General features: G+C 55.3%; 1 protein-coding gene across 1 annotated transcript in view; it reads left to right on the forward strand.

Moving 5' to 3' along the window:
• The window catches only part of CDC42SE1 (CDC42 small effector 1), a 50,597-nt gene extending 27,196 nt beyond the window's left edge, over positions 1-23,401 (forward strand). The window contains exons 2-5 of the mRNA XM_077319962.1: positions 7,031-7,362; positions 13,978-14,085; positions 18,199-18,303; positions 18,975-23,401. Of these exons, the coding sequence (XP_077176077.1) occupies positions 7,309-7,362; positions 13,978-14,085; positions 18,199-18,270 (234 nt within the window). The 5' untranslated portion in view covers positions 7,031-7,308 and the 3' untranslated portion in view covers positions 18,271-18,303; positions 18,975-23,401. The remainder of the gene's footprint in view (positions 1-7,030; positions 7,363-13,977; positions 14,086-18,198; positions 18,304-18,974) is intronic.

Raw genomic sequence — 23,401 nt, forward strand, 5'->3', positions numbered from 1 at the left:
GGGGCTGGACTAGATGGCCTGTATGGCCCCTTCCAACTCTATGATTCTCTGATTCTCTGATATGACCCTGCGTTGAGCAGGGGGCTGGACTAGATGGCCTGTATGGCCCCTTCCAACTCTATGATTCTCTGATTCTCTGATATGATCCTGTGTTGAGCAGGGGGCTGGACTAGATGGCCTGTATGGCCCCTTCCAACTCTATGATTCTATGATTCTCTGATATGATCCTGCGTTGAGCAGGGGGCTTGACTAGATGACCTGTATGGCCCCTTCCAATTCTATGATTCTCTGATATGATCCTGCGTTGAGCAGGGGGCTGGACTAGATGGCCTGTATGGCCCCTTCCAACTCTATGATTCTATGATTCTCTGATATGATCCTGTGTTGAGCAGGGGGCTGGACTAGATGGCCTGTATGGCCCCTTCCAACTCTATGATTCTCTGATTCGCTGATATGATCCTACGTTGAGCAGGGGGCTGGACTAGATGGCCTGTACGGCCCCTTCCAACTCTATGATTCTCTGATATGATCCTGCGTTGAGCAGGGGGCTGGACTAGATGGCCTGTAGGACCCCTTCCAACTCTATGATTCTATGAGTGCTTGCACTCGAAAGCTCACGCCTTGAATTTATTTTGAAGTGAGTCTTTTTGGACCCGCAAGGCTGCAGGGTGGAGCGACGCTGACTTTTCCTGTTTTCGCCTGAGTAGGTAAAAGTGACATCGCGGGAGCTGGCAGGAATTCAGTGGGGCTTGCATTTGCAAGAACCCGTGTGACGTCAGGAGGGCATGTGTCAGATGGCTTTCGTGCGCACTCCTGGGGATGCGGGATGTTGTCGTTCTCCCTTTGCAGCCACAGCATTGTGTCAGCAAGTCTCCCTGGGAAAGAGCTGGCTCGGTTTTATAACGGTCTGGAGCAGCCGTCTGCAAGGGGGGTGGCTGGCACGTTTGAAGGAAGTCTCGGCCTGAAAAATGAGAGGAGGGGAGCCCATTGTGGGGCCCTGGTAGCTGCACCGATGCGACACCCTTTTTTGTCAGCTATGACTGCTAGGAAGTTGGACCTTCCGTCAAGGGAAAGTCAAAGAAATGGTGAGATCTGTCCCTTTGAAAACAAAGTCTGCCTCCAGGAGCACCTTTAAGACCAACAAAGATTTATTCAAGGCGTGAGCTTTTGAGTGCTTGCACTCAAAAGCTCACGCCTTGAATAAATCTTTGTTGGTCTTAAAAGTGCTCCTGGACTCTGATTTTATTCTAGGGGTGAGCTCTCGTGCGCATGAACGCTTCCTCGGACAACGAAAGAGGAATCCCCCGAGTGCAAATAGGAGGAGAGAGTAACTGAGCAGTAAATTAGTCATTTGTTGGTCTCAAAAGCTCTACCGGACTCAAAGTTTCCTCTGCTGCTTCAGACCAACATGTGTTGCTTTGAGAGTGGATGAATTCATGCATGGGGAAGGGGGGTGAATGAAGGCACATGCTTCTCTTGAGCCACTGTCCTAGAAATCTGTCTCGCCTATATATCAGACAAGGTATGTCGAGTCTAATAATTTCACTCTTAGCTTATACTTTTTTAAGCCTCGCTCATTGTGTGAGCAGCCAGCCTGCTGCGGGGTCTTCTGGAGCCGGACATGAGCTCCTAAAAGGGCCGTGGCCCCGAAAAAGGTTGACAGTGGCTTGTCCAGAGTGGCCGGGGATCGTCATTGAGGTCTTGAGCCAGTCAGCCCCACTACAAAGAGCGCTGGGCACAGTTCCAAAATGGCTGCCACAGGGGGCGGAGCTGCGCACAGGAAGGAAGCCCAAGCGCAGGGGGTGAAGAGAAGTCATTTTTAAATTAGGCGGGGAAAGAGGACAGAACCAACAGTCGTGGTCGCCGCTGCTGAAATGCCGTTATTTTAATTTACAGGCTCAGTTTGATCTCTGTTGGCCAATCAGAAGGCCTGCTGGGCAAGCGCTCCATCTGGCCCCACCCTCTTTCCCAGTGTATTTTTAAAGAAATAACTCAGTGCGTCCCACATTTGAGTTCTCTCAGTTACGTGTGCTTGGGTGGATCTGCATTTTGGTGACAGCCATTTTGCAACTGGCTCCGCCTCCCGTGGCGGCCATTTTGTGGCTGGCCCCTCCACTTGAGGTCAGAATCACAAAGGTACCCTCCGGGTCAAAAATTCTGGGGATCTTTTTTCTCCAAAATCCCTCCATGATGAGTCCACGGCCTCAGATTCCACTCCTAAGTAAGGTTCCCAACCTCCAGCTGGCAGCTGGGGATCTCGTGGAATTACAATTGGCCTCCAGACTGTCTATGACTTATTCTTTCTTTATTTAATCCATTTGGCCCGCTTTTCTTGGAGAAAATGGCTGCTTGAAACGGCAGACTGCATTGACACTGCCTGCAAATCTCCCGGTATTTCCCATCCTGGAGTCGGCCGCCGTACTCAGGCGATCGCTTCAAGGACGCCTCCGGTTTTCGGTTGTTGAAATGTATTTTGGGCGGCTGATTCAGTGCCTGGGAACTAGGCGAGCTTGTAAATCCAGACGTAATAATTTTTCCGCTTTCTCCTGGCGTTTCAGAAGGAACGCTTAACCTCCCGACCCCCTGGAAAGGACAGGCTATTTATAACCCCACTTATGTCTGTTATTTTGGGTGGGAGTCTCGGTTGTTTTCTTGCCCCGTAGTCTGAAACGTGGATGCCAGTCTCCCGGCGGGACCTGGGGATCCCCCAGAATTACAACTCCTCCCCAGATCCCAGACTGCAGGGATCAGTCCCCCTGGAGAAAAGGGCTGCTTCGGAGGATGGACTCTATGGCCTTGTTGTAGCCCACCAAGGTCCCTGTCCTTCCCAGGCTCCACCAACAGATCTCCAGGAGTTCCCAGTGTGGAGCTGGCAACCCTGGCCCCCATTCCTCCCCCCAGTTGCACTGGTGGGAAAGCCCAAGCCCCATCTCCACACCTAGCATGAGTCCACGTTGGCGGAGGGGAGAATTAGAATCCTAGAATCATAGAGTTGGGACCTCCTGGGTCATCTAGTCCAACCCCCTGCACTATGCAGGACACTCACAACCCTCTCGCTCATCCACTGTCACCTGCCACCCCCTTGAGCCTTCACAGAATCAGCCTCTCCGTCAGATGTCTATCCAGCCTCTGCTTAAAAACCTCCAAAGATGGAGAACCCACCACCTCCCGAGGAAGCCTGTTCCACTGAGAAACCGCTCTGACTGTCAGGAACTTCTTCCAGAGGCATAGACGGAATTTCTTTTGAATTTTCATCCCATTGGTTTAGGTCCGTCCCTCCGGGGCAAGAGAGAACAATTCTGCTCCATCCTCTACAGGGCAGCCTTTTAAATACTTGAAGATGGTTATCAGACCCCCTCTCAGTTGTCTCCTCTCCAGGCTAAACAGACCCAGCTCCCCCAACCTTTCCTCCTACGTCTTGGTCTCCAAACCCCTCGCAGAAGAGCTCCAGGAGCCCGATCCACCTAGTAGGGGCTGTTGCAAAACCCTGCAAAATTGCAAAATCATCAAGTTAAGTCGTAGAGAGAGGGCTGAAGTTCTCAGAACGAAGGCATTTCGTAGACCGGAGATCCGGGTGGGTGCATGCTGTAGAATTTCTTGCTAGGAACAAGTAAATGTGCTCCAATTAATGATTCACGCTTTAAGAGGAATTGGCCCGACCGTCTGTAGTTCCCTGGATGCAACTGAAGTATTGGGGGGCTTGATATAAAACTCACACTTTGGATTGAAAGTAATTATCCGTTTTTAAAAAAGATTTAGAATTGTCAACTGGAGCTCTCCTTGCTATCACGGTTGATCTCCAGATGACTAAGATCGGCTCCCCTGGAGAACAGGATAGCTTTGAAGGGTGGGGCCGTATGTGATTACACCCCGCACTCTCCAGAATCTCCCCCCCCCCAAAAAAATCCGAGGAATTCCATCTAAACCTCCGGAAGAAGTTCCTGGCAGTCAGAGCGCTTCCTCAGTGGAACGGGCTTCCCCGGGAGGTGGTGGGTTCTCCATCTTTGGAGGTTTTTAAGCAGAGGCTGGAGAGCCATCTGACGGAGAGGCTGATTCTGGGAAGGTTCAAGGGGGTGGCAGGTGACAGTGGATGAGCGAGAGGGTTGGGAGTGTCCTGCACGGTGCAGGGGGTTGGACTAGATGACCCAGGAGGTCCCTTCCAACTCTATGCTTCTATGATTTCCAACTGGAGGTTTAAAATCCTCCAAGAAGCTTAAAGCAGCATCCGTGTCCCCCTCCGATATATCCTCAGAACACCCCTCCGAGGTAGTTGTGGCTGGATTGGCCCAAGGCACTGAGCACGGGGGCAGATTCTTGCTCAACTCTCTAGCCTAACTGCAAAGGACTTCGGCTTCTCTCTGGCCTGCGGGTTTTGTGACCCATTCAGACCTTGGCAATTCCTGCTCTTTATGGTTTTTCACTCTCCGAGTCAGTCTTGACTTTCCGGTTCTCCCTCGTGACGCAAGTCCCAGGGGAAACTTCAGAGATGCCAGACGGCGGTCACTGACCCGTCAAACTCCCTCCGGCAGGGCCTTGCAAAAAGAGGAAGAGGAAGCAGGTAGAGACTGCTCTTCTGCGTTATTTTTTCTTTTAAATGCCTCCAGTTCGGTTAAGCGGGGTATCCTGTTGTCTGCAGGCTGTGACCGTTTCGGTTTCTTCAAAGCAAAAAAGTAAAGCCCCTCCTTCTCTCCCCGAAGTAATCTTTCTCAGAAGGAACCAGGGTCCTTCACCAAGCCCTGTGAGTCAGCGAGGGAGATTTTGGAAGGGTTTCTATGAAGCCTGCGGACGGGAACTTGCAAGTGATAAGACGCCGGCTAGGGGAGCATGCTGGGGTGCGGTGGGCTTCCTCCTCCTCGTCTTCGCCATCAATATATATATTTTTAAAAAAAACTTGGCCAGCGATCCACCACCACTGCTTGACGGAGCTCTGCTGGGTGCCCCCGACAAGAGCTGTGGGGTTCCAAGTCATTCTTGCTTGCCGTTTCTGCTTCTCGAGAAAAGGACTCTGTGTAGCTTCCACGTCTGTCTTGCTGACTCGTGCGCCGTCCAGCAGGGTGAAAGTTGGTGCTGGCCTGCCCGTTGAATGATTATCTTTTTAGAACCTGTTTTTCTTCGTGGCTGAGGATTAAGAACGGCTGGAGAGGGCCCCGGGTCAAATTTCCATCCGCCTCCCTCTCTTGCAAATCCTGCCCAGGCCAAACCTGAGTCCATGTGCATGCACATGCAAGCTTATACGCAGAAGAAAACTTGGTTGGGTATAAAGGTACCCCTGGACTTAAACTCCCTGGTCTGACCCAGAAGGTTCTTAGGAAGGCCTCGGCCTCCCTGCCCCGTGGCTGGCCCTGCAGAGGAACTGGCTGGCCCCTGGGTGAGACGGGAGGCTGGACTGGAGGGACCCTCCCTGGCCTGACCCAGCAGGGCTCTTCTGAGGGTCTTCTCAGGGGAAGGCCTCAGCCTCTCTGCCCTGGGGCTGGCCCTGCAGAGGAACTGGCTGGCCCCTGGGTGAGACGGGAGGCTGGACTGGAGGGACCCTCCCTGGCCTGACCCAGCAGGGCTCTTCTGAGGTCCTTATCAGGGGAAGGCCTCGGCCTCTCTGCCCTGTGGCTGGCCCTGCAGAGGAGCTGGCTGGCCCCTGGGTGAGACGGGAGGCTGGACTGGAGGGACCCTCCCTGGCCTGACCCAGCAGGGCTCTTCTGAGGGTCTTCTCAGGGGAAGGCCTCGGCCTCTCTGCCCTGTGGCTGGCCCTGCAGAGGAACTGGCTGGCCCCTGGGTGAGACGGGAGGCTGGACTGGAGGGACCCTCCCTGGCCTGACCCAGCAGGGCTCTTCTGAGGGTCTTCTCAGGGGAAGGCCTCGGCCTCTCTGCCCTGTGGCTGGCCCTGCAGAGGAACTGGCTGGCCCCTGGGTGAGACGGGAGGCTGGACTGGAGGGACCCTCCCTGGCCTGACCCAGCAGGGCTCTTCTGAGGGTCTTCTCGGGGGAAGGCCTCGGCCTCTCTGCCCTGTGGCTGGCCCTGCAGAGGAACTGGCTGGCCCCTGGGTGAGACGGGAGGCTGGACTGGAGGGACCCTCCCTGGCCTGACCCAGCAGGGCTCTTCTGAGGCTCTTCTCAGGGGAAGGCCTCGGCCTCTCTGCCCTGTGGCTGGCCCTGCAGAGGAACTGGCTGGCCCCTGGGTGAGACGGGAGGCTGGACTGGAGGGACCCTCCCTGGCCTGACCCAGCAGGGCTCTTCTGAGGGTCTTCTCAGGGGAAGGCCTCGGCCTCTCTGCCCTGTGGCTGGCCCTGCAGAGGAGCTGGCTGGCCCCTGGGTGAGACGGGAGGCTGGACTGGAGGGACCCTCCCTGGCCTGACCCAGCAGGGCTCTTCTGAGGGTCTTCTCAGGGGAAGGCCTCGGCCTCTCTGCCCTGTGGCTGGCCCTGCAGAGGAACTGGCTGGCCCCTGGGTGAGACGGGAGGCTGGACTGGAGGGACCCTCCCTGGCCTGACCCAGCAGGGCTCTTCTGAGGGTCTTCTCAGGGGAAGGCCTCGGCCTCTCTGCCCTGTGGCTGGCCCTGCAGAGGAGCTGGCTGGCCCCTGGGTGAGACGGGAGGCTGGACTGGAGGGACCCTCCCTGGCCTGACCCAGCAGGGCTCTTCTGAGGGTCTTCTCAGGGGAAGGCCTCGGCCTCTCTGCCCTGTGGCTGGCCCTGCAGAGGAACTGGCTGGCCCCTGGGTGAGACGGGAGGCTGGACTGGAGGGACCCTCCCTGGCCTGACCCAGCAGGGCTCTTCTGAGGGTCTTCTCAGGGGAAGGCCTCGGCCTCTCTGCCCTGTGGCTGGCCCTGCAGAGGGACTGGCTGGCCCCTGGGTGAGACGGGAGGCTGGACTAGATGGACCACCTATCTGATCCGGGAGGGCTCTTCTGAAGTTCTTATGAATATGCAGAAGTGGAAGGGACAGGGTTTGGAGGCCCCTGGTGAGTTCAAACAGACCTTTCTCCAAGTATCATATCTCTCCTAACCTGTTCTCTCTCTCTGTCTCTGTCTCTTTTTGCAGCTGAAGTTCTAGTGGATTTCCAAAGAAGCACATTGGTACCAGCAACTCTGCTTGGAGGCCGGAAAGACCTTCCCACTCTCCGGAACGCTCTTATTGTTCAACCCCAGAGTGCCCCGGAGATGCCGGATCACGTCTGAGGATTTGACCCAGCAGCACAAAGAACTTTGGGGGGGGAACAGACAAGCCCTTCTTGTGTGGTCCGCCAGCCGTCGGGGTGGATTACCCGAATCTGTGAGAAAATTGACCCGTCCGCTAGAAAGCTGGAACCCTCAACGAATATGAGCGATTTTTGGCACAAGCTGGGTTGTTGCGTGGTAGAGAAACAGCAGCCGGTGAGTAGCCCCTGGAAACCATGAACTCCTTTCGACTGAATCTCCTCTCTGTTATCTCTTCTGCCTCTGTTTGGTTCACTTTCGGTTTAACTGCAACAGTCACGTGAATCTGCCTCGCACGCCCAGCCTGGCAGCAGCTCCCCAGGGCTCAGGCAGAAGGCTTCCAGAATCACGCAGAGCTAGAAGAAACCCCCAAGGGTCATCCAGTCCAGCCCCCCACCTCCTCAGGCCAAAGGTACTTCCAGTCTCCCCAGTGGCAAACCAGAGGTTCTGGACGGCCAGCACCAGAACTTGGAAGCCGAGGCCTTCCCTGAGAAGACCCTCAGAAGAGCCCTGCTGGGTCAGGCCAGGGAGGGTCCCTCCAGTCCAGCCTCCCGTCTCACCCAGGGGCCAGCCAGTTCCTCTGCAGGGCCAGCCACAGGGCAGAGAGGCCGAGGCCTTCCCCTGAGAAGACCCTCAGAAGAGCCTGCTGGGTCAGGCCAGGGAGGGTCCCTCCAGTCCAGCCTCCCGTCTCACCCAGGGGCCAGCCAGTTCCTCTGCAGGGCCAGCCACAGGGCAGAGAGGCTGAGGCCTTCCATTGAGAAGACCCTCAGAAGAGCCCTGCTGGGTCAGGCCAGGGAGGGTCCCTCCAGTCCAGCCTCCCGTCTCCCCCAGGGGCCAGCCAGTTCCTCTGCAGGGCCAGCCACAGGGCAGAGAGGCCGAGGCCTTCCCCTGAGAAGACCCTCAGAAGAGCCCTGCTGGGTCAGGCCAGGGAGGGTCCCTCCAGTCCAGCCTCCCGTCTCCCCCAGGGGCCAGCCAGTTCCTCTGCAGGGCCAGCCACAGGGCAGAGAGGCTGAGGCCTTCCATTGAGAAGACCCTCAGAAGAGCCCTGCTGGGTCAGACCAGGGAGGGTCCCTCCAGTCCAGCCTCCCGTCTCACCCAGGGGCCAGCCAGTTCCTCTGCAGGGTCAGCCACAGGGCAGAGAGGCCGAGGCCTTCCCCTGAGAAGACCCTCAGGAGAGCCCTGCTGGGTCAGGCCAGGGAGGGTCCCTCCAGTCCAGCCTCCCGTCCCACCCAGGGGCCAGCCAGTTCCTCTGCAGGGCCAGCCACAGGGCAGAGAGGCCGAGGCATTCCCCTGATAAGGCCCTCAGAAGAGCCCTGCTGGGTCAGACCAGGGAGGGTCCCTCCAGTCCAGCCTCCCGTCTCACCCAGGGGCCAGCCAGTTCCTCTGCAGGGCCAGCCACAGGGCAGAGAGGCCGAGGCCTTCCCCTGGGAAGACCCTCAGAAGAGCCCTGCTGGGTCAGGCCAGGGAGGGTCCCTCCAGTCCAGCCTCACAAAGGGGCTAACAAGTTCCTCTGGGCAGGCCAGGGCCTTCCCCGATGGGATTTTCTGCCTCTGAACGTGACTCCCTGCCCTGCTGCACGTGAGTCGAAGGGTCGCAGACCTCCGGAGCGGCAGTGGTGATGCGGCCTCCTTTCAGACGCATGAAGCAGCCCTACTGTCTCATGATCGCAAGAGGGGATTACTCGTTGGCAGCAAAATAACAGTCTAGCAGCCTCTTAAAACGCGGGCTGTGTTTATTATCTCGAGATGAGCTTTTGTGAGTCATCGCTCACTTCCTCAGATATGGCGGAGTTGGCCGTGACTCACAGAACGGTGTTGGATTTTTTGTTTGGTCTCAGCATCCCGTGGTCCCTCTGCAGCAATGAGGGGGGATCTCTGGGACACAGAATTTTAATTCTGTCATTGCCTGTTTTCACCAAGCAGTACTCTCGTGCTGCCTGAGAGGCTGCAATTCCCTTTTTTTTTTTGTGCGATGGTCTTGGCTTTGTGCAGGAACAGGAAAAACTTGGTCTGCGCAGTGAAAAAGGCGTACAGGGAAGGGCTTCTGGGATGGCCAAGGGGTTGGCATCCGTGCCTCACTAGGAGAGGTTTGAGAGAACTGGAGGTGTGTCGCTTGGCCAAGAGGAGGGCAAGGAGTGAGAGGAGAACTGTGTGTAACCACATAAAATGCGGACACGTTGAGGAGGGGACCAACTTGTTTCCTGCAGTTTTAGAGACAGGGACCAGCAATGCGCTCAAATGTGACAGTAATGGAGGTTCTCTTAGAGCCCCTGCATGAGTTTGTGTTTTCATTTTCCTGATGTTTGACCTTCTATAGGTTTCCCACTCCTTACCCGGGCTGGAATGAACCTTTGAATCAAAAGAACTGGGTTGAGTCAATAATGTAGCAATATGCTCATCTGGATCGCTAAAGACATTGAAACCACGATGTGCCGGGATAACCTCCCGAAATGTTTTGTTAGAATTCCCGAAACATACAACGTAAAACCAAAACCAAAAAAGGAACACAACCCGACCTTTACAAGTGGGAGCACAGAAGCTGAGCTGTACAGCATAAAATATTATAAAAACGGTAATTATTTATTGTGCTGCACAATTTAAAAACAGAATAAGGTAAAGGTAAAGGTATCCCCTGTGCAAGCACCGAGTCAGAATAACAGAATAAAAACTACCTAAAAAACTGAATAAAAACTACCTAAAAACGACACAGAACTAACTGCACATAAGACCAAACGCATTTCGAACCTACTGGGTCTTTCTCAGTGGTCGGAATTCTAACAATACACTCTATATGCAAAATCTAAACTCATTATAAAGTGTAGCTGAGTGGGATCTGTAGATTATGGCTCCAACCAATATGTAAATTTTTTTTGACTTTTTGGAGACCACCCCCTATGGCCTAGGCTCACCACTCTTCGCTGTCATATAATCCTGTGCTGAGAGGGTATCTCATGTGCGTTAGGGGAAAAGCTAAAAGGTTCCCCTGCAATATTAGGAAGCCTTTTCCCACAGGGTGTCTGCTGCGAGCAGAGAAAAGGGAGGGGATGGTAAGGTGCTTGGAAACATAGGGAGCCTGCTGGGTGACCGTGGGTCTGTCACAGTTCTCCTAAAGCTCTCTCAGCCCCACTTGCCTCCCAGGGTGTCTGTTGTGGGGAGGAGAAGCGAAGGCGATTGAAAGCCCCTTTGGGTCGTTGGAAAGGGCGGTACAAAAAAAAAACTAGCTCTCCTTTTGCAGCCAAGAAACTCTTGGACAGCTTCAGTTTTCTTCATTGCCAGCCTTCAAGCGGTGCGATTCCCTTGTAGCCGTCCCTGCTCTCCTCTTGATGCTCACCCCTCTCTGCCTGCACCTTTTGCAGTCTTCTAAGGCAGGGGTAGTCAACCTGTGGTCCTCCAGATGTTCATGGACTACAATTCCCACGAGCCCCTGCCAGCGAATGCTGGCAGGGGCTCTTGGGAATTGTAGTCCATGGACATCTGGAGGACCACAGGTTGACTACCCCTGTTCTAAGGAGCAGAAGCATCCGGTCCTGCCATATACTGGTTTCTCCTAGGTTAGAAGCCGCGCACCGTATAATTGCATGGCCAACGCTTCTTCCTATAGATGCAGAACCGTTCCGCAGGAGTGTCTGGCTCCCGGTGAGGCAGGAAGGAGGCAGACAAAGAGCCAAAGGCCTCCCCCTTCCCTCCCAGTTCCGTCTGGGCGTGATCTGGGGGCAAGCATGTGTGGGCACCAAATTCCAAGCTGCCAGTCCTTTGAGCTCGCTTGCGTGGAGACGGTCAGGAATGCGTTTAACTGTTCCGGGTGCAGAGCTGGACTTCGGCCCCTCACTTCTGCGCCAGGCGGAGCAAGACGGATCCCGTCCGTTCCGGACTGGGGGGGACCTACAGCTGCAAGCCTGCCGGTTCAGCCCCAGCCTGCCCATTGACCTGCCCTGTTGCTGCTCACAGTTTTCTCTGTGGAAGCCTGAAAAGAAATCTTTGTAAAGGAATACCTGCGGTTGCCTCCTCCATTTTCTTGAAATATTTCTATCTGCTCTGGTTCAGTGGTGGCCTTGTTGACACGGATTAACCTGAATGCTTGCAGGGCTTGATCGGAGCCAAAAGATTGGCCCCAGAACGTGTTAATAGGAGACAGAGGCTTGGCCCTATACCTATCATTTTTTTCGGGGGGTGGGGGGAAGCAAGGTTGTCTTCCAGGCATAGGGAAGCCCTTCTCATTTTGTAAACATTAAGCATTCTCTAATTGCGGTAGTTTCCTGGCAAATAGATGGGGAAGAAATGGAGATAGTGACAGATTTTATTTTCCTGGGCTCCAAGATCACTGCAGATGGGGACTGCAGCAAAGAAATTAAAAGACGCTTGCTCCTGGGAAGGAAAGCTATGGCAAATCTAGACAGCATCCTAAAAAGCAGAGACATCACCCTGCCAACAAAAGTGCGTTTAGTCAAGGCTATGGTCTTCCCAATTGCAATGTATGGCTGTGAAAGTTGGACCATAAGGAAAGCCGAGCATCAAAGAATTGAGGCTTTTGAACTCTGGTGCTGGAGAAGACTCTTGCGAGTCCCTTGGACTGCAAGGCGAACAAACCGGTCAGTCCTAGAGGAGATCAGCCCTCTGCACCTTAGAAGGCCAGATCCTGAAGATGAAATTCAAATACTTTGGCCACCTCATGAGAAGGAAGGACTCCCTGGAGAAGAGCCTAATGCTGGGAGCGATCGAGGGCAAAAGAAGAAGGGGACGACAGAGAATGAGGTGGATGGATGGAGTCACTCAAGCAGTAGGCGCAAACTTAAATGGACTCCGGGGAAGGGTAGAGGACAGGAAGGCCTGGAGGATCATTGTCCATGGGGTTGCGATGGGTTGGACACGACTTCGCACATAACAACAACAACAACAATCGCGGTAGTTACATTCTGCATTGTATCCATCGATCCTGACTCCTTTCTCTGCCACACCTTCTGGATGCGGAAGCCAGCGTGGCATAGTGGTTACAGCATCCAGCTGGGGTCTGGGTTTGAATCCTCACTCTGCCTTGGAAGGTTGCTGTGAGATTTCGGACGATGGCTTTCAATAAGAAAACTCCGTTTGCAGGAAAACCTCTTTATTGAAAAGAGCAACAAAGCCAGCTACCTGGAAACTTTGCTAAGACTGACTTCCGCTATCCGTTGCTCTGCCTTAACCTCCAAAACCACCCTTAAAGGCTACCGTAGAGGTAGTGGTGCCAGTCAACAGGATGGAACAGGAAATCCCCACCAGCTAACTAAACCCCTACTGCTATGATTCTCACCTAAGTCACCTGAGATAATCAGTTATATGGACAGAGAACAGAGCAAAGCAGTAAAAGAGCTGCTGGAATTCCACAGGATCCCCGGGTCCCACGTGGAGGCTGGCATACCTAGGTGGTGCAGATGGGCAGTGGAGAGGGGGTGAAGGAGAAGAGGCTGGCCTGACCCAGAGCCAAGCCCCAGTAGCAAAAAGCCATTGGGTTCGCTGCCACCCCCTCACTCTGCTCTCCCTAAGTAACGCCTGTCCTGTTTTGTCTCCAGGGTTTATTTCCTAGCAACATGGCAGGCCTCCATGCATAATCCAGCTCCGCTTCTTTTTGCAGTGCAAATTAGAGGTCTAGATGCTTAGTTAACTTTTTGGATTCAAGATTGCAAAACATCTTGACGGAATGGATTGCGGAGAGATTTTAGGGACCTAGGACGCTTACCTGATTACCGATACATTCTTCCTTTGCGTCCTTTACAAGCCGTCTTTACACACACACACACCCTCCCACCTTCTGTCTGGGATATATGGATTCCAGAATCATCTTTTGTATCCAGGGTTTATTTCCTAGCAACATGGCAGGACTCCATGCATAATCCAGCTCCGCTTCTTTTTGCAGTGCAAATTAGAGGTCTAGATGCTTAGTTAACCTTTTGGATTCAAGATTGCAAAACATCTTGACGGAATGGATTGCGGAGAGAGTTTAGGGACCTAGGACGCTTACCTGATTACCAATACATTCTTCCTTTGCGTCCTTTACAAGCCGTCTTTACACACACACACACCCTCCCACCTTCTGTCTGGGATATATGGATTCCAGAATCATCTTTCCTGTTTGCGTCTGGAAATCTTGTTGGATTTCAAGGTGCTCCTGGATTTGAATCCTCCCTGAGTCTCCAGGAATTCTGTAAAACGGAGTTGGCAACCATAATCTGATTGCCAGAAGTTGCGCCCGCTGATAGATGGACCCCGAGGGGGGGCCTCAGTTCCTCTGCAGGGCCAGCCACAGGCCAGGGAGGCTGAGAAGATCTTTCTACAAGGTTAATCCTCTTGGTTCACAGACCGTCTATCACAGAAATGAGCCCTTGCTTGGCTTTCCCCCTTCTCCTATAAAACTGCTCCCGTACATTCCTGCCTAGAAAAGAAGCTTGCAAAGAGGGGCCGCCTTCCTAATTTCCTAACTCCCCACCGATCAAAGACGCTCATCTGTTCGCCACACCTGGCAGGGCCTTTTCGGTGGCGGCCCCAGGATTATGGAGCAACCTCCCCAGGCAGGTGCACCCCAGCCCACCTCTCATGTTCAAATGACTTGGAGATTAGCAAAGGCTACACTTGGCCAAGCAATTCTTGTGAGCTTTTCTCGTTTTTATTCTGTCTTTTAAAATAACCTTTTGTTTACACAGTAATTTGCTGCAAGTCCCTCAAGGGAGAAACGCCGATAAGAACCGACACTTCTTCTTCTTCTATTAATAAAGGTTTTAAGTCAGCAGATAAAACCGGCTTCCTTGTTCTCTCTTTGCAGAAAAAGAAAAGGCGGCGGATCGACCGCAGCATGATAGGGGAGCCGATGAACTTCGTCCACCTGACGCACATTGGGTCCGGAGACATGGCCAACGAAGGGCTGCCCATGGTAAGCCGTTTCTCTTACTTTGTTGCAAGGATTTCTGGAAGGCAGGGGCCTGCTAGGTGCGCATCTGCACACAGCCTTTCTTCTTTCAGGCTTTGGGGAATTGTGCGCAGAAGAAGAAATAGCACAGCGGGTTGTACTAGATGACCCAGGAGGTCCCTTCCAACTCTATGATTCTGTCTATGATTCTATGAAACCGCCGTGGAATTGTGGGCTACCCGCCTAAGTTATTTCAGGAGATGTTTGCTCTTGCGCTCCCCCTAGTGGCCAGCCTCTGCCTCCAATCCTGTGAATAAATCCCTTGTGAAATCAGTAGGGTTTAATTGAGATTAAAGTACCTTTAGGAGCAGACAGGGTTCAAAATGGCAGCATCTGCATGCCATTTACCATAATGGAGAAGCTCAGAAGAGCCCTGCTGGGTCCGGCCAGGGAGTGTCCCTCCAGTCCAGCCTCCTGTCTCACCCAGAGGCCAGCCAGTTCCTCTGCAGGGCCAGCCATAGGGCAGAGAGGCCGAGGCCTTCCCCTGAGAAGACCCTCAGAAGAGCCCTGCTGGGTCAGGCCAGGGAGTTTCCCTCCAGTCCAGCCTCCCGTCTCACCCAGGGGCCAGCCAGTTCCTCTGCAGGGCCAGCCACAGGGCAGGGAGGCAGAGGCCTTCCCCTGAGAAGACCCTCAGAAGAGCCCTGCTGGGTCAGGCCAGGGAGGGTCCCTCCAGTCCAGCCTCCCGTCTCCCCCAGGGGCCAGCCAGTTCCTCTGCAGGGCCAGCCACAGGGCAGAGAGGCCGAGGCCTTCCCCTGAGAAGACCCTCAGAAGAGCCCTGCTGGGTCAGGCCAGGGAGGGTCCATCCAGTCCAGCCTCCCGTCTCACCCAGGGGCCAGCCAGTTCCTCTGCAGGGCCAGCCACAGGGCAGGGAGGCAGAGGCCTTCCCCTGAGAAGACCCTCAGAAGAGCCCTGCTGGGTCAGGCCAGGGAGGGTCCCTCCAGTCCAGCCTCCCGTCTCCCCCAGGGGCCAGCCAGTTCCTCTGCAGGGCCAGCCACAGGGCAGAGAGGCCGAGGCCTTCCCCTGAGAAGACCCTCAGAAGAGCCCTGCTGGGTCAGGCCAGGGAGGGTCCCTCCAGTCCAGCCTCCCGTCTCCCCCAGGGGCCAGCCAGTGCCTCTGCAGGGCCAGCCACAGGGCAGAGAGGCCGAGGCCTTCCCCTGAGAAGACCCTCCAAAGAGCCCTGCTGGGTCAGGCCAGGGAGGGTCCCTCCAGTCCAGCCTCCCGTCTCCCCCAGGGGCCAGCCAGTTCCTCTGCAGGGCCAGCCACAGGGCAGAGAGGCCGAGGCCTTCCCCTGAGAAGACCCTCAGAAGAGCCCTGCTGGGTCAGGCCAGGGAGGGTCCATCCAGTCCAGCCTCCCGTCTCACCCAGGGGCCAGCCAGTTCCTCTGCAGGGCCAGCCACAGGGCAGGGAGGCAGAGGCCTTCCCCTGAGAAGACCCTCAGAAGAGCCCTGCTGGGTCAGGCCAGGGAGGGTCCCTCCAGTCCAGCCTCCCGTCTCACCCAGGGGCCAGCCAGTTCCTCTGCAGGGCCAGCCACAGGGCAGAGAGGCCGAGGCCTTCCCCTGAGAAGACCCTCAGAAGAGCCCTGCTGGGTCAGGCCAGGGAGGGTCCCTCCAGTCCAGCCTCCCGTCTCACCCAGGGGCCAGCCAGTTCCTCTGCAGGGCCAGCCACAGGGCAGAGAGGCCGAGGCCTTCCCCTGAGAAGACCCTCAGAAGAGCCCTGCTGGGTCAGGCCAGGGAGGGTCCCTCCAGTCCAACCTCCCGTCTCACCCAGGGGCCAGCCAGTTCCTCTGCAGGGCCAGCCACAGGGCAGAGAGGCCGAGGCCTTCCCCTGAGAAGACCCTCAGAAGAGCCCTGCTGGATCAGACCAGGGAGGGTCCCTCCAGTCCAGCCTCCCATCTCTCCCAGGGTCCAGCCAGTTCCTCTGCAGGGCCAGCCACAGGGCAGAGAGGCCGAGGCCTTCCCCTGAGAAGACCCTCAGAAGAGCCCTGCTGGGTCAGCCCAGGGAGGTCCCCGGTTCAATCCCAGGCAGCATCTCCAGCTGAAAGGACCAGGCAGGAGGGGCTGGGGAAGACCTCCACCTGAGACCCTGAAGAGACACTGCCAGTATGAGTAGAATAAAAAGAGATGTTTTTTTTTCATATACTCCACTTTCCCCAATCTGAAGGAGTCCAAAAGCAGCTTGCCAACAACTCCTTGCACCCTGTGAGGTAGGTGGGGTTGAGAGCTCTGAGAGAGCTGCTTTGCAAGATCAGCTCTGTGAGAACTGTGTGTGAGGTTCTGGTGGAGTACTGGGGGATCCAGCCCAGTTCTTCAGATCAGAGCCTTTCTTGGGCCGCTGCACCACACCGGCTTTCCGTAGGCAACAATGACCTCGAAGGACCCATGGTGTGATTCGGCTTTTGGCACCTTCATGTGTGTGTGTGTGGCCTGTGCTGATTCGCAAGATGTGCATCAGTCTGCCACACATCCTACAACTTTCTTGAAGCGTTGTGTGGACTCCCAGGACAGCAAACACCAGCGGGGGTGGGATGGAGGATAAGAACGTCAGCAAGGAGACGGCACCGTCCGTTTGCCTCCCAGATCCCGTGACGCCATCCTCTCGTCGTCGCAGATGAGACAGCGAAGAGTCCTCTCCGCCACGCCGGTGCCACCTCTGGAAACCGGGCCTGGTAGAGCTGCCCACCCGTTTCCCACACGTCTGCGCTCCACCCCTCGATTAGCACAAGCAGACTAAGTCATGCAGTGACGAGGCACTTGGCCCGAAACGCATGATTAAAATTCAGCGCTAGCGATGGCTGATTGCTCCCTCTCTCTCTATTCCGGCACGCACACGGCCTTCTCAAGGTGCGGAAGCCTAATTTGAACCTTGCCCGTGCGGGGAGACAGCAAATTGGTGATCCAGGCGGGCAAGGCGGAATCTCTTTTCCTGCCTGCCGAGCAGAAGGTTCAGTGCTGGGGCAAAGTGTGCCGCTCTCTGTTTCTTCGTTCTGTCCTTGCGCACGCAAGCGCATGAGGCGGCCTCATGTCGAGGCAACGTATCGGTCCGTACGGGCGGTATTGTCTCCTCAGACGTTCAGCTGCTCTCCAGGGTCTCGAGAAGAGGGGTCCTCACATCGCCTGCTGCGGGGCCCTGAACTCTTTTCCGTCCGGGGGAATCTTGACCGTATGTTGGGTGCAGGTGCAAAATGGCGGTCGGAAAATGGCTGCCTCAGGTAGCAGAGCCAGCCACAAAACTCTCTGGCATCTTCTTCACAGTGGGGCTTGAAGGCGAGCTGTGGCGGCCATTTTGTGGTTGGCTTTGCCTCCTGCAGGCAGCCATTTTGTGACTATGCCACCGCCGTACCACATCCAAAGGCGCCCCAATGCTCTCAAAGCTTGGCGATTCCTGCATTACAGTGACCCATGTTGCCACGTTGTTGTTGCCCGCCCTCCCGATTCCCGATAGGCTAGGACATGGGTCCCCACCCTTGTAGGGCTCCCCAATCCCCGTTGGAATTTTGACAAGTGTCACAGAACTCTAAAATGGCTGCCACAGAAGGCGCAGTCAGGCCCAAAATGGCTGCCACAGGAGGCGGAGCCAAGCCCAAAATGGCTGCCACCGGTGGTGGACCCAGATGGAACACCTCCTGTGTCACACCTCCCAGGCAGGAGGCAAGCTTGAACGGGAAATGGAACAACATACTAAGGAAAAGCCGGGTCCTTACCAATCCGCCTCATGCCCTGGTAGAAAACCCTTTCACTCGAATTAGGACGTCCAGTAACAAGCCCTGCCTTCCAATAGCCCCGCCTCCTTTCCAAAAAGCTTGGTGGGCACCATGGGAAGTGTGGGTGGATACCATGTTGCCCTCGGGCACCGTGGTGGGGATCCGTGGGCTACAGCATGAGGATGCTTTAGGATGCCTTGGGCTGATCCTGCGTTGAGCAGGGGGTTGGACTAGATGGCCTCTATGGCCCCTTCCAACTCTATGATTCTGTGATTCTATGATGGCAGGACAGTCCCAGGACGGGCTGTTTTGAACCTATCGACCGGTTCCAGAACCCACTTCTGACAATGCCTCTCTTCCTCTCTCTCTGTTCGCAGACGGGGGCCGTCCAGGAAATGAGATCGAAATGCGGCCGAGAGCGACAATGGAGCAACTCCCGCGGCTTGTAGCTCCGTCCTCCTTCCCCCCCCCCCTTCCCCAGGGTAAGCGTCCCGCTAGCTTTGAGGAGTCTAATTCAGGAGGGATGACTCAGATCTCCTTGCATGAGGGAGCTGGGGTGGGGGGGGGCATTCTAGGGTTGCCAACTCCAGGTTGTGAAACGCCTGGAGACTTTGGGGGGGCAGAGCCGGGAGTGGGCGGGATTCTAGACAGGAGGGACTGGTCTCTGTCGCGTGGAGATAAGCTGTAAAACCAGGGGATCCCCAGGCCCCTCCTGGAGGGTGGCAACTGTACTCCTTTCCCTTCGGGAGTGCCAAATACTTTCAAGGAAGTTTTTAAGCGTGCAGATCGGCTTTATTCAACTAGGGTTTCGTGAAACCTGCATTTTCTTGACGGGCCTGGCAGACTTTCCAGATTTTGGGGGGGGGGGGGGGGGGGGGATTATTTTTTAATATATTTTTAAAATTTGCTAAACCTTTATCGGGTGCTATGACCCTAGGGTCATGTCAACCTGCCCACTTTTCCCAGAATGGCCAGTGATTGGCCTGGAGGGGGTGGGAAGGGGAGGGGCCTCTGAGTGGGCGTGTCCACAGCTCTCCTTCCCAACCGTATTCTGCACAATTCTGCCACTTCTGGGGTTTCTCAAAGCCTTTTTTAAAAGTTGGGGGAAGTCATTCATTTTTATTCTGATTTTTTCTTTCTTTCTTTCTTGCAGGTTCCAGGCTAATTAACAAAAAAAACCAAAAACAGAAAGAAATATATACAGAGAGAGAGATACATGTAAACAGCCCAACTTGAATGACCTGTTTGCTCTTGTCGGAACAAGCTGGAAATGCAAGACGTCGCCCCGTGAAGTCACTCGGCAACTTATGCAAACTGATTTCCAAACGTCCTGGTTATTTTTGGCTGCGTTTTAAAGCAAGGAAGGAGCGACGCGGCTGGCGTCGGCTACACCTTGCCGTCTCCGTAAGGAAAATCACAGAATCCGGGTCTCTCTCCAGGGCACCTTCCTCCTCCTGATTTGCCTCCGGGACAGCTTTCCTGCACCCTTTCTGTTTTTAACTTGTGACTCAATGAAAAATAAACGTGGCCTTTAGCGTATATTCGGTGGAGATTTCCTGGCCAGCCCAGCACTGTTTCCTGGCATATAACTTTTCCCCCCCACACACAAAAAGAATCTCGTTTCATGTGGATATATTTTCCCGTCTGGAGGAACAGACAGCAGTAAGAGTTCTCGTAGATGCGACTCAGTTTCCCTAAAGAACAGCTCTCCTGTGAGACACAGAGGGAGCAACTGGATTTGGAGAGCCACCGAGACCAGAAGAGCAAGAGGCGAAATCTGGCCCAAGGGCACGATCCGCGGAGACGCTCTTCTGCTTTGGCCCTGTTGAAATGAACAGGGAGTCGTTTCTGTCCATTTCAGTCGGGCTTGCACTGGAGAGCTTCCCAGTGGATCGGACCCCGGGTCGGAGGGTACGTTGCCCTTTTGAATTTTCCATTCTGCGTGCCCAAAAAGCCTTGGATTATCCTTCACGTGCCGCAGCCGCGGAGTCCCGCGTGAAATGTCAGCAAGGTGCGATCCGGAGAGACAGGCGGTGTGACAAGAGAGTTGTCGGGCTCTTTCGACTCTACACGGAAGTCAAGTCGAAACACTGGTGCTCCAAACGCGGCCCTGGACGCTGCTTGGCCTCTAGCAGAGAGGGGAAGGTGTCGGACGACGGAGCTCAGGGGACGGCCGGAGTCTTGGCCAGCCGAACTCACAGGGGACAGCTTTGATGCGTTTGCCCCGGGTTTTGAGATGCCCAGCCTCAAGCTGCAATTCCGTCAAGGCCCTGAGTGCAAAAACGGTTCTCGTTTCTCCAGCGAAAGGACCTTTTTAGCTCTACTGACCTCTCTGCTGTTGGGACGCAATGGTTCGGGCGATCTGGTGCCGGGAGCGGGCACCCATTGGCAGAGACGGTGATCTGGAACGCAGAGGGTCCCCGGTTCAAACTGTGGACTCCCCAGTTCAGGGGTCTCTGGACGCGGGCTCGGGGGTTAAGACCCCCCCTTGCCGTGAGATTCCAGTGAAAGCAGCTTCGTGCCGTCTTTTTTCCTGGCAGTGCCCGTAAAACTGGTCAGAGGCCACCGTGCCCCTTTGAGCACCAAGCGATGGGAAGCAGGGAGCAGCCAAAGGGTCAGTTGGGGAAGAGGGCTGGCATGAGTTCCAATCCTGCAGAGAGCAGAGCTGGAGGAGGCCGCCTGTAGAACTCCGCCCCCAAGAGCTGTTTCTTAGGACTTGGCCAGGCGTTGCCACTGTCATTTCTCCCTCCTCCTTTTGCCTCGCCCCACTTCCAGAGAGCGGGAGAGGGGTTTGCGTGGGCACACGTGCCAAGGAAGGAGGTCAATGCCAGGTCAGCCGCGTTCCTCACACAGGGCAGGAGGACATATTTCAGCTTGGCACGGCACTCTTCCTCAGCCGGCCTCTGTGGGTCGCTGGCGCTGCAGGCAGTATGAAGCCCTCAGGGCAGATCCTGGGAAACCCTTCTGAGTTTTTCCCACTGCAGCAAGGCAAACCTCCCTCCTTCCTCTCTCTGCCTCTCTCTTCCGGCTTCTTTAACGCTCACCTGACTCGGGTGTTACCAATGCCACGTTATCTCTAGCAGATGGGTTGCCAACCATTTGATTTGCCAGGGGGAGCGCAGACCCAAAATGGCTGCTGCAGGGGGTGGAGCCTGGCCCAAAATGGCTGCAGCAGGGGGTGGAGCCTGGCCCAAAACGGCTGCTGCAGGGGGTGGAGCCTGGCCCAAAATGGCTGCAGCAGGGGGTGGAGCCTGGCCCAAAATGGCTGCTGCAGGGGGTGGAGCCTGGCCCAAATTGGCTGCAGCAGGGGGTGGAGCCTGGCCCAAAATGGCTGCAGCAGCTCTCCTTTAGTCCAAGGTGACCAAAATGTGGCTCTCCAGATGTCCTTGGACTACAGTTCCCAGGAGCCCCTGCCAGCAGGGGCTCCTGGGAACTGTAGTCCAAGGACATCTGGAGAGCCACATTTGGCCACCCCTGCAGTCACGTGGTGAAGATTCTTGTGCAGTGGCGTCAGGTTCCTGCCCAAGCAACATGTTAAGGAGCCTGTACAGCCAACCCCCAATCTCCAGGGGCCACCTTTGCCATGCAGAAGCCTCACCTTGCCCTGCCCACATTCTCAGAGCCCTTCACAGGTGCCCCTGGGCACCACGCTGGGGATCCTGGCTCCGGCGTCTTAGCCGCCAGCGAATCCAACTCCGCTGTGAACTACCCCGAAAAAGGTTTCCAATCAGTGCGCTGCCGTGATTTTCTCTTTTATCGCCCACATTGGCTGTGGAAGAGCTGTAAAAAAAGGCCCTGCCGTTTTGAGACACGCTGATTTTTTTTTAAGAGGGCCAGAAACTGCACAGCAGCCTTTGTGATCGAGAGCCGATCGCTCACGGCCGTAGACGGCAAAGAAACTGGCGGTCAGCCTGCCCAACTGCGCCTTCTTTGTCCTTTTCACCTGGTCTGTTGTGTGGCTGTTTTCTCCACCGAGTTGCATGGCATGGGGCAGTTCAGCAGGGGACCCCATTTCCTGGCACGGGGATACAGTGATGGGTAGGTGAGACCTGTTGGGTTTCTGCCTGTCCCAGCACCGGGAAAGAAACCCCTGCTAGGGAAGCGTCACTTTTAATCTCATTCACGTTTTTAAAGTCAGTCGGTCCCTCCCTGAGCGTGCATCAGGCATGAGGGGAAGTCCAGAGCTGCCTCCCAAGGGGTAATTTCTTGCTGGCCGGAAGATTGCACACATTTTTGTCGCGTGTCTAGCGAAGCCCAGGGAAGTGGCTAGATCCAGGTTTCGGCCGTGGGCAGATTTTTGCCCTTTGATAGAAGCGCATTATAAAAAGCCCCTCTCTGTTTCTCCAAACATGCCCGCTCCTGAGGCTGACAGAAGTCCTAGCATGAATTGAGCATGCTGGTGACGCAGGACCTTGCTTCCAGATCGAGGGTGGCGAACCGCCCAAGAGCTGGATTCGAGTCCAGCAGCGCCTTCCGGACCGGCCCGATTTCCGGGATAGAAGCTTTCAAGAATCCAAGGGGAGTTTCTTCTCTCGAAAGCTTCTAACTTGGAAAGCACGTTGACCTTTGAGGTGTTGCCGGACTCGAACCCAGCTCTTCGTCCGCCGATCGGCACGCCCGCCCGCCTGAAGTGGTTTTTGCAGAACTGCGAACCGGAGGCAGAGTCGCCATTGTGTCTCCGCCGGTGTCCCCTGGTGCCATTTCCCTGCCCCACTGAAACCCCTCCCTCTTCCACCAGTAGCCTTTTCCCTTCTGTCGCCCTCTTGCCTCCGAGATTTCTGCAGCGACGGAAATGGGCACAGTTCGGCCGAGGACTCCTGAGCACCTGCTGGACACCGTCCCTCGTTTTCCTCCCCCTTCCCCACTAATAGCTTCTTTGGTATAAAATCCTGGCTTTGCTCCGCCGGTTGACCCCCGGCTGGCCAGGGGTCAAAGCTGGCGGCTTGCGGAGAGAGTAGCTGGGCTATTCAGATGCGCTCTACGACTTAGAAAGGTTTTCTTTTTTAGGAATTTTAGCCAAAGGACTCCTGGGTGTCTGGGCTGATGGCGATTATCCCCTTCCCCCGGGTTCCCCTCCTTGTAAGTCAGGCTGCCAACCTCCAGGTGACGCCTGGAAATCTCTGGCTATTGCAGTTGTCCTCTGAACAACAGGGATCAGCCCCCCTGAAGAAAAGGGCTGTTTGGGTGGGTGAATTCTAGGGTGCTATACCCCTCCGAGGACCCTGCCCCTCCTCAGGGCCCCCCCACACCCCCCATCTCCAGGGATTTCCCAACTCAGAGCTGGCAACCCTGCCGAAAAGCAATTCACACGGAGAAATGTCCTGTTGGAGATCTGTTGTACTCAGGAGAGCGTCGGAGAGAATCTTCCAGGGGGTGTTGTGTTGAGAAGGTTTGTCTCTCTGGAATATTCCCTTTGACACACACACACACACACCCTTGTCAAGGTGTCCCTCCCTCCTGGTGGGGGGGTGTCCTGCTTGAAAGCTGTCGGAAGTTATAAAGATGATTGTTCGCATTGTTTTATGGAAAACACAGCTGTTTCTCTGCTCCTCGAATAAAGTCTTGGATTTTTCTGCTTTA

The sequence above is a fragment of the Paroedura picta genome, chromosome 1 (genome assembly GCF_049243985.1).
Source record: "Paroedura picta isolate Pp20150507F chromosome 1, Ppicta_v3.0, whole genome shotgun sequence".
In the NCBI taxonomy this organism is placed as follows: domain Eukaryota; kingdom Metazoa; phylum Chordata; class Lepidosauria; order Squamata; family Gekkonidae; genus Paroedura; species Paroedura picta.